We start from the raw sequence: 11,278 nt of genomic DNA, 5'->3' as shown, positions 1-11,278 counted from the left end.
GGTTCGTACACTTGCGAGTATTTTAAAATTTCACAACACTTGTGGTCTAGATATATCCCATTAGATTTAGGTTTTCGTGTATCCATTCCACCATATTATTCTTCTTCAATTGCCATGTGAATCAATTTGGTATATATCCCTACTTTGATCATGTAGCATCGATTCCAGTTACTTCTTATATACTCTATATATACAACAATACAATTATACAAATCCAAAGCTTAGTTCTAAAATTTTGGGGTCAGTTTGAATCTTTGACAAATTAATTAGGGTTGGCTATATATATATATATATATATATAAATCTAGTCCTTATATGGACTAGATTTGAACTCCAGGCCCAAAAAGTGTATGGACATAGGCTCAAATAACCCAAAACAATAAATTTGTAGAGAATGGGTTGGAAAACTCGGCTCTAATAATTTAAGTAACGAGTAAACAGATCTTGATGACAAAAAGAGGAAAATAATAGACTTTTACTGAGGAAAAAAGTCCTCGGCAGGGTCCGAGGAGTCTGATTCTTATGTATTGCTTTTGAGGCCTTATTACAAGTTTGGTTCTAGATTGCTACAGTATTTCTTTTTTGATTTTTCGATCCCCAATCCATGAAAGACCTCTTTTGTTATGTAGTCCCCCTTGAACCATCTTAATCATACACTTGTTGATCATTTGAGCTTCTACTTGAGTGCTTGTCTCATCAGACACTCTCTCTTTGGCTTTTTAGAGTTGCGGTAGCCAAGACAGTACTATTCAGGGGTCTTGTCCACATAAATGCGGTCAGAAAAGTAGCTGCAGTGTATTCAATGCAGTGGTAGTAGCTTTACCCTAGGCATCTCCTAGTTTCTGCATTCTAGTACACTTGAGAACTGCGACCCAACCACTGGAGCTTCCTAGAAGGTGGCTGTGATAATTTGGATCTATATAAGATTCGTGTTTAGCTTATTCGAGGAGGTACTCCTCCTCGGACCACCTTCTTATTTGCATCTTGCTCATTAAGTCCTGAGTCTGAACCACTCATTACCATTCGTTGCTCCTCGGACTACTCATGTTCTCATCCAAGGCCCAAGGCGTAATATATGTTTTGGGCCTTCAACCCTACAATATATATATATATATATTCTTTTCTTCCATTTTACTTTATTTAAAGTCATACTATTTGTTACTCTAATTAATTAACATGTAACTTTTTATTACTTTTTAAATCTATTTTCCTCTATTTTTTTTTCCTCATCTTGAATAAGGTCACTCTTTTTAACTGCTGCATTAGTAATTAATTTTTCTTTGAACATGTCCATGCTCTCTTAAGTGACCCTTGCTCATATTTGTTGGGGTGCACAGCACCTAATAGAGTCCAGCTCACAAGGAATTCTATTTTAAGATGAGATAGGTGAAGTAGTATGCAAGTATATGAATACTATTTTTAATGTAATTAGGAATAGTGTAGGTGGCAGAAGCTTTTATAAAAAAAATCTTGGTGCATGTGGTTTCATGATAGAGAGAGATTCAGAGAGAGACTGAAGAGTGAAACACAATTTTGAAGCTGACTGAAAGAAAAAGAATAGTGCTTTGTGTGGCACAGAGAAAAAATTGAAAATGTGATTTTTCTTTTGCCTAAGACACACAAGGAAGATAAATTAGGGTTTTCTCTAGGACGATTATTTGGGTGCTACAACCATAGAGAGTTGAAGTATTCAGAGTGAAAGATCTTGATATCGGGTTTTGTGGTGAGGTTGTATTTATTCCTAGAGATATTATTGTATTTTTTCAATTTATTGTGAATTCAGGTTTTGGGTATAACTTAAGTGTTGTAATCTTTATTTTATTATAGTGGTCGGATTTGCCTTGTGGTTTTTCCCTCTACACTAGAGGGTTTTCCACGTAATTTCTTGGTGCTCTTGTTGGTTATTTTTTTTTATTACTTCCGTAGATTTTTATTTTCTTTATTGCTTGGATTATATTTAATTTAATTCACATGTAGACAGGATTTTATCCCAACTATATTTTTCAATAAGATTTACTTTATCTTTAAGTGAATTTTCTTATTTTAAATCCTATCTTTCTGGGTAATTTCACTTATTTTTTTTTTAAATATTTTCATTATAACTACAAATATAATGGAATAAGAGAGAAGAGATAGGTTTTAACATAAATTCAGGCTACAAACTTGATTTCAATTACTTGAGACAACTTTATGCAATGAAGCTAAATAAAACCAAAGCCAATCATAAACTCGATTAGCTAGAAAGGGAAATCATCTTGAAATAAGTTGTTAGTGTGTGTTACGCATAATCTACATTCATGCACGTTCGCTCTTTGTAGATTGAAAGTTTGTACGTGTAAATGTGATAAGTATATGTTGGGAATTTAAGCAAAATTCCAACCTGTGAGAAACAAAAAAAGTAGAGAAAATACACGTCAAAGAAAACAATCACATGCACAAGATAGTATTTACGTAGTTCGGCAATTTGCCTACATCCACAGAGTTGCAGGGATTTCACTATTATCAGGGAAAAAATACAAAGTGCGGCTACAGTGTTTTTCTCTCTCTCTAGAAAAAGCACAACAACAGTTAACAAACTCTAATCACAAAAGTGGCTTTTATATCCTGCGCACAGGATTACAATGGGCTATAAAACGAGCCAAAAATAAACTAGGCTCCATAAAGCCTAACAAATCTTCCACTTGGAGACTAGTTCAATCACCAACATCAGCCGCTATCCTCCAAAAGCAATTCCTCATCCCTGCAACTCATCCTCATGTCCTCAAGCTAGAAGGCCAACTGAAGCTGCACACAGCTTCAGCTTCTCAATAGTGACACCCTTAGTCAACATGTCTGCTGGGTTCTTAGATCCACATATCTTCTCAAGTATTACCAGCTTATCTTCAACAAGGTACCGGATAAAGTGGTATTTTGTCTGTATATGTTTTGACTTTGAATGAAAAGCCGAATTTTTAGCAAGAAGAATTGCACTCTGACTGTCACTGTATAGAATGCCCATCTTCTGCTTCTTACCCAATTCATCTAAGAAACCATGTAGCCAAATCATCTCCTTTTCAGCTTCAGTTGCTGCAACATACTCAGCTTCTGTAGTAGACAAAGTAACAATCTTTTGTAGATTTGAAGCCCATGATATAGCTGTACCACCTAGAGTAAATACAAACCTAGTAGTACTCTTTCTACTATCAATATCACCAGCAAAATCAGCATTTACATAGCCTTGCAGTTTCAAACTTGCACCTGTGAAACAAAGACATGTATCTGATGAACCCTTCAGATATCTCAGAATCCACTTGACTGCCTCCCAATGCTGCTTTCCAGGCCTACTCATGAATCTGCTCACAACTCTCATTGCATGTGCAATGTCTGGCCTTGTACACATCATAGCACATATTAAGTTGCCAATAGCTGAGGCATAGGGCATCTTGCTCATATGGTCCCTTTCTTCTTCTGTCTTCGGTGACTGTTCTTTGCTTAGTTTGAAATGACTACCCAAGGGTGTGCTCACTGGTTTAGCTTCATTCATGTTGAATCTGCTGAGAACCTTCTTCACATACTTTGACTATGAAAGTTTCAATGTACCATTAGCCTTGTCTCTAATGATTCTTATACCAAGGATTTGCTTTGCAGCTCCCAAATCCTTCATTGCAAACTATTTTGACAATTGCTTCTTTAAATTATTAATCTCCTTAATGCAAGACCCTACAATAAGCATATCATCCACATACAATAGTACTATGATGTAAGAATTGTCAAAAAACTTAACATTGCAACAGTGATCAGTTTCATATCTCTTGAACCCAATTTTATGCATAAAAATGTCAAATTTCTTGTACCACAGTCTAGGAGCTTGTTTAGGCCATACAAGCTCTTTCTCAGTTTGCAGACTAGATTCTCTTGTCCCTGAACAATGAACCCTTCTGGCTGAATCATGTAAAGGTCGTCCTCCAAGTCACCATGAAGGAATGTCGTCTTCACATCTAACTGCTCAAGATGTAAGTTTTCTGCAGCCACCATTCCCAGTACCAGTCTAATTGTTGACATCTTCACAACTGGAGAAAATATCTCTGTGTAGTTAATGCCCTCTTTCTGCTGGAACCCTTTAACAACCAATCTGGCCTTGTAACATTTGCTACCATCATGCTCATTCTTTATTCTGTATACCCATTTGTTGTGCAAAACCTTCTTTCCTACTAACAATTTAGTTAGTTCCCATGTTTGATTCCCCAATAGGGAATCCATCTCATCCTTCATGGCTAACTCCCACTTACTTGAATTCTCATCTTGCAAGGCTTCATTATAACACTTTGGCTCACCACCATCAGTTAACAGGAGATAATTTAAAGTAGGTGAATAACGCTGTGGAGGTCTAATGTTCCTGGAAGATCTACGGACTTCAGCTACAGGTGTACTCTGATCTACCTGTGAATCTACATTCTCCTTATTTTCTTCACCCCTTTTCTAGACAGTACTTTTAGTCAATTCATCTAAGTTAACAAACTCAGATTTCTTTTGATCTACCTCTGTAACATCTGACACTACAGTTGATCCATCCTTGTACATAACATGTTCATTAAATATCACATTTCTACTTCTGATGATTTTCCTATTTTGTTCATCCCAAAACCTATAGCCAAATTTCTCATCACCATAGCTAATGAAAAAATATATTTTAGACTTTGCATCAAGTTTACTACGAGCATCAGAATCAATATGAACATAGGAAACACAACCAAAAACTTTTAAATGTGAAAGCTTTACCTCTTTACCGCTCTAAACCTCCTTAGGAAGTCTGAACTCCATGGGAACTGATGGCCCTCGGTTTATCAGGTAAGCTGCAGTGCTAACAACATCAGCCCAGAAAATTTTTGGTAGTCCAGCATGCAACCTCATACTCTTAGCAAGCTCATTGAGAGTTCTGTTCATGCGCTCAGCCACACCATTCTGCTGTGGTGTCCCAGGAATGGTCTTTTCCATTCTAATTCCCAGTGCAGCACAATACTCATTGAACCTTCCATCTATGTACTCTCCTCCATTATCAGACCTCAAACATTTTAGTTTTAAACTTGTTTCTGTCTCAACTATGGTCTTCCACTTCTTAAAAGTTTCAAATACATCAGATTTATTTTTCAGAAAATAAACCCATACCTTTCTGCTTGAGTCATCAATGAAAGTGATGTAGTACCTTGAACCTCCAAGGGATGCAACCGGAGAAGGCCCCCACAAATCAGTGTGCACTAACTCCAATTTTTTTGCCTTCGGTGTCCTGCCAGTTTTCAAGAAGCTCACATTTTTCTGCTTTCCTAAGATGCAGCTTTCACACATGTCAAAATCAATGGACTTCAATTCTAGTAGTTTTCCTTTTGATAGCAACATCTTCATCCCTTTCTCACTCATGTGACCAAGTCTGCGTTGCCATAGGCTTGTATCAGTACTTGCATCAGCAATTGCAATTGTGTCTCTTGGACTTGAGGTCATATATAAAGTATCAGTCTTCTTTCCATGAGTCAATACCCTAGCTCTCTTTGTAACCTTCCAAGTACCACCAACAAATAATATTGTATGCCCTTCATCTTTAAGTTGTCCAACAGAAATCAGATTCCTCCTCAGCTCAAGAATATGCCGAACCTTCTCCAGTAACCAGACAGACCCATTGGGCAACAATATCCGGACGTCTCCCATACCTACAACATCCAAGGCTGAACCATCAGCCAAATACACCTTACCAAAATCACCTACAACATAATTCTGTATGATTTCTCGATGTGGAGTGGTATGAAACGAAACTCCTGAGTCCAAAACCCAATCATCAAGTGGATTGTCTACTGCAAGAAGTAATGCATCCTATACCTCTTCTATTACAGCATTAGCAGAATCATCTTCATTCTTCTTCTTAGGATTTTTGCATTGGTTCCTAAAGTGACCTGTTTTCCCACAATTCCAGCATTGTACTTGTTGGTCTGTTCTAGATTTACTTCTGTTCCGATTAGAATTTCTGGATTTTGATCTACCCCGATTTGAATTTCTGTTATTACCTCTGCCTCTTGTCTCAAGGTTTAGGGCAGAACTAAATCCTGAGGTTTCACCTGCATCTCTTCTGCGAATTTCCTCAACTAGAATTAAATCTTAAATATCATTGTACTTGAGTTTTTCTTTTCCTGTAGAATTATTTACTGCCATCCTCATTGCCTCCCAACTGTTTGGAAAAGAAGCCAAGACGATCAGAGCACGAATCTCATCATTAAAATCAATTTCTACAGACGACAATTGATTTATGATAGTGTTAAATTCGTTCAGATGTTGTGCTACTGATGCGTTCTCTGCCATCTTCAAATTGAACAGTTTCTTCATCAGATGCACCTTGTTATTTGCTGACGGCTTTTCATACATATCAGACAAAGCCTTCATCAGATTTGCTGTGGTCTTCTCCTTCACAACATTGTGCAACAGATCTAGATAGAGTTAACCTGATAACTCCCAGTACCTGTCTGTCAAGAAAAGCCCATTCATCAGCCTTCATAGCCTCAGGTTTTGTCCCCAAAAGAAGCAGAAGCAATTTCCTCCCATAAAGTTAATCTTCAATTTGCATCTTCCAATACGCGAAGTCTGTGCCATCAAACTTTTCTATTCCAGACGCCTTTCCTGCTTCCTCTGCCATTGCTCCCACTCAAACATAACCCTAGGCTCTGATACCAGTTGTTGGGAATTTAAGCAAAATTCCAACCTGTGAGAAACAAAAAAATAGAGAAAACACACGTCAAAGAAAGCAATCACACGCACAAGATAGTATTTACGTGGTTTGGCAATTTGCTTACATCCACGGAGTTGCAGGGATTTCACTATTATCAAGGAAAAAATACAAAGTGCGGCTATAGTGTTTTTCTCTCTCTCTAGAAAAAACACAACAACAGTTAACAAACCCTAATCACAAAAGTGGCTTCTATATCCTGGGCACAGGATTACAATGGGCTACAAAACGGGCCAAAAATAAACTAGGCTCCACAAAGCCCAACAGTATATATGCCCTAACTATATATGGTGATAATTTTTATAATTGACTTATGCTTTTTAAAGCAAGAAGCTGACGCAATGAGACTGAAAACTAAGCTAAGAATGTTCTGCAATTATTTGATGCTGATTGGTTGCTCTGCAACATATACAGTTCATGCACACTATTTGTTCATTTTGAACTCACGGTCTAGATTGAAAGTACATGAAAATGGGAGTATAATTGATTCTGCTTTTTGAAACAAGAAGCTACCGAGCAGTGGGACTGCGTAAATAAGCTAAGAATGGTCTTGATTGTTGCCTTGTGGAACAAAATACTGCTACTATATTTGTGAAAATATACCTCAATCGTAAATTTAAAGCAGAAAAAAAAGTGAATTTTAAGTTTGTGAGATGTTTGTAAACTTGTGACAATTACGTATCTTTTGTGCTCGTACGTGTGTGAGAGAGAGAGAGAGGGGATCAAACATACTACGAGTCTATAAATAGGATTGCAAGAAGACAGTGCGGTATCAGCAACAAGAAACTCAATTCTATAAGTGTGTCTAAGAGGTGCTCTCTCAAGGGTTGAACTGTAGAAGCGTTTGTTTCTGGACCTAGCTATTTGCTTGGTAAGAGTTTCTATTATTTATAATTTAAAATTTCCATGAAATCAGTTTAAACTTCTGCCTATTTGAATTCTTGATAATTAGATCTTATTGTTCATTAGACCCTTAGAAATTGATCTAGAAATCCTGAGAGTTTAATGAAAAGAAAACAACCCACGTCTTTACTAGAGTAAGACTTGAAAAGAAAAGTTTAATAGTTTTAGGAATGATTTTTCTATTTTTCTATTTTTTAATTTATCATTCTAATTTAGTGCAAGTCATTTAAGATTTATTTACTTATCTTAGGTTATATTATCAATAGATCTCTTTTGAGATTCATTCAATTATTATTTTTGTATGTTTTTAAAGTTATATATGAATTTATATTTTCTCTGGTAGACATTAAAATTATAAAATAAATTATTAGAAGCGTTTGTTTCTGGACCTAGCTATTTGCTTGGTAAGAGTTTCTATTATTTATAATTTAAAATTTCCATGAAATCAGTTTAAACTTCTGCCTATTTGAATTCTTGATAATTAGATCTTATTGTTCATTAGACCCTTAGAAATTGATCTAGAAATCCTGAGAGTTTAATGAAAAGAAAACAACCCACGTCTTTACTAGAGTAAGACTTGAAAAGAAAAGTTTAATAGTTTTAGGAATGATTTTTCTATTTTTCTATTTTTTAATTTATCATTCTAATTTAGTGCAAGTCATTTAAGATTTATTTACTTATCTTTGGTTATATTATCAATCGATCTCTTTTGAGATTCATTCAATTATTTTTTTTGTATGTTTTTAAAGTTATATATGAATTTATATTTTCTCTGGTAGACATTAAAATTATAAAATAAATTATAAATAAAAGAATTACCATATACAATATAAAGTTATAATATAACTGAAATAAAATAGATTTTAAATCGAAGAACATTAGGGCCTAATTTATTAAAACATTTGGCAGCTTCACTTAACAGTATAATCATTCAATAGGCTCAAATTAATGCTAAATTCTTTAACATTAATTATATATAAATTAAGCATAATATAAAAGAAAAAAAAATTAATTTATTTACTTTACTTGTGACTTGTGGAGAATAAGCTTAGTGGTAAAAGAGATAAATATTCAGTTATCGTGACTAGTTTTCAAAAAATCCTTCTAGAAATATGGGTTTCTTTATTTTTAACTAGAAAATGACCACTTTTCCGAGAAAAGAAATCAACAGACATGACAAATATTTTATTTTAAGTGACTGTAGAAATATAATATTTTGACCAAAATTGTGGGAACTATTTAAAAGAACATAAAATTGCAAATTTTGTAGTTAGGACTTAGGAGTTATATATTTTTATTGTATTGTCAATTGTCATCAATTAATGAAAAATAAATATCTTTTTTCTTTATTACTTGTATATGTTTAGGCATGTTACATTGGTGTTTATTATATAGATTATATAAAATTGATTATATTTTATAAATTTCATAAATTTTTAAAATATTAATTATTATAATCTGATTGTGTGATCTCTAAATTATTTAATAAACAAATATGATCTAAGATGTTTTCAAAAAATAAATTGTGCACAGTACGGTTTAAAAAATAGTACACAGTTTGTAAACTAACTAGATAAAAAGAAGAAATTATTTTGAGTTAAGTAAAGACTAACTTAACGTAAATATTTTTATTTTGCATGAGAAAATACTATATATTAAATCATATTGCATACTTTATATATAAATAATATATATAAGTTATTTATATATATATATATATATATGAATTGGCCCCTAAACAATTTTCTATTTCTAGTGATTAGGAGAAAAAATAACTTGGCTATTAAAAGATGGTCCCTACTACTGTTGCTGGTTCATTTCAAAATGATCGTATCTGCGAAGAGCTGAGCATAGGCATTCCATTACTCATGGAAAATGATTCTATGGAGCCAATCCGGCGGCCCGAGTGTTGCATCTACAGAGTCCCCCAGAGACTTCGCCAGGTAAATGAAGAAGCCTACACTCCAAAGCTAATCTCAATAGGTCCTTTTCACCACGATGGAAAACAACCAAGGGATGAGGAAAATGATGATAAAGATTTGAGGGACATGGAAAAGCTGAAATTGGGATACTTAAAGGAATTCTGTAATCGGACTATGACATGCCCAAAGGAAATAGCAAGGATAATTGAAGAGAATGAACAAAAGATTCGGAGTAGTTATTCAGAGAACTTTGATATCAGCAGAGAAGATTTTGTGAAAATGGTTCTAAAGGATTCCACCTTTATCATTGAGCTTTTCTTGAGGGCTGATAAAAAAGAAAAATATAAAAACGATTACTTATTAAGTAATCCATTGTTGAACCGTCATATACTTGAAGACTTGATATTACTTGAGAATCAGCTTCCATTCTTTATTCTTGAGGAGTTACATGAAAATTTTTCCAAAGGGCACAGTGAAAATTCTCTTTTTATTGACTTGGCCCGCAACTATTTTTATTCGTGTATCAAGAACATACCAAAGGAGATGGAGAAGGAGAAAGGGAAGAAGAAGGAAGTAAAACATTTCACTGATTTGATAAGATATTTCCATTGTCCGACTAAACACAAAGATTTTGGAGACAGTATTCGTGATCTATCTGCTGCAACACAATTGTACGAAACAGGAGTGATATTCAAATTGAATGAATTAAGTGGGTGGCTTACTTGACATACAATTCGATAAGTGGTATCCCACGGAAATATGTCCCTGTTTCACTTGCTCATGGCTTTTAAATTGCTTACCTTGCTTGAAATGCTTTGAGTGCTTGGAACGTACGCAACCTTTGTTGAAGATGCCTAGATTCGAGATTGATGATATAACTGAAGGCATTTTTCGAAACATAATGGCATGGGAGCAATGCTATTATCCATTGGAAGCTTACTTATGCAATTATATGGGGCTATTGGACTATCTTTTGAACACTGGAGAAGATGTGGAGTTGCTTGTTGAAAAAGATATTATAGTTGACTCGTTAGGCAGCAATGAAGCAATTGCCAAAATGGTAAATAGTCTTTGCCTTGAAATTGTGGAAGAAAATTCTTGTTACACTGAACTCGCTCAAAAGCTTAACAAGCACTTTGACCAATGTTGCAACCATAACATGGGCATCTTGAAAAGTACCTATTTCTCCAATCTTTGGAGAGGCACTGCAACTGTTTTTGGTCTTATAATCTTTGGATTCAGTCTCTGGAGTATCATTAGGCCTTATGTTATATAGATTCAACCCATTGCATCTGAACTTGTCATTTTGATGCACTCTCTCTCGTTCCTAACAGGGTAGTCTATATTCTATATTTGGCCACTGGTTGTTTGAAATGTTGTTCCAGCATCATCCATGAATGATATGTAATAATAATGTTCTATCTTTTGTTATTTCCCTTTACCACTGAATGCTATTTATAATATCATTGTTTCTTGTGCGGTTAATGCCTCTATATAGATTCTTTTTTCTTTACATTGACATTTTTCATATACAATATTATGCGGTTTCTAATAAAATTTAATATATTATTTTTGTGGAATTGTCAAATTTAGAGGAAACCCAGAGAAGAAGTGGTCGAAATAATTAGCCTGATCACCGATAGCAAAAGTCTCGTCCAAAAAACACCAACTGTACGAAATAGGAACCAAGCTGCCACCGATCGACTCG

The 11,278-nt window shown here is 34.7% G+C and overlaps 1 protein-coding gene across 1 annotated transcript; it reads left to right on the top strand.

Annotated features, from left to right (window-relative positions):
* Positions 1-7,378: 7,378 nt before the first annotated feature.
* Positions 7,379-11,001, top strand: LOC112027774 (UPF0481 protein At3g47200). The gene is given in 3 exon segments (XM_065760255.1): positions 7,379-7,616; positions 9,405-10,286; positions 10,288-11,001. Coding segments are annotated over 2 exon segments (1,407 nt in total). The 5' UTR covers positions 7,379-7,616; positions 9,405-9,438; the 3' UTR covers positions 10,847-11,001.
* Positions 11,002-11,278: the final 277 nt, after the last annotated feature.

This window comes from Quercus suber, unplaced genomic scaffold (genome assembly GCF_002906115.3).
Source record: "Quercus suber isolate HL8 unplaced genomic scaffold, Cork oak 2.0 scaffold_359, whole genome shotgun sequence".
NCBI classification, from domain to species: domain Eukaryota; kingdom Viridiplantae; phylum Streptophyta; class Magnoliopsida; order Fagales; family Fagaceae; genus Quercus; species Quercus suber.
This window is presented reverse-complemented; position numbering and strand designations above follow the sequence as displayed.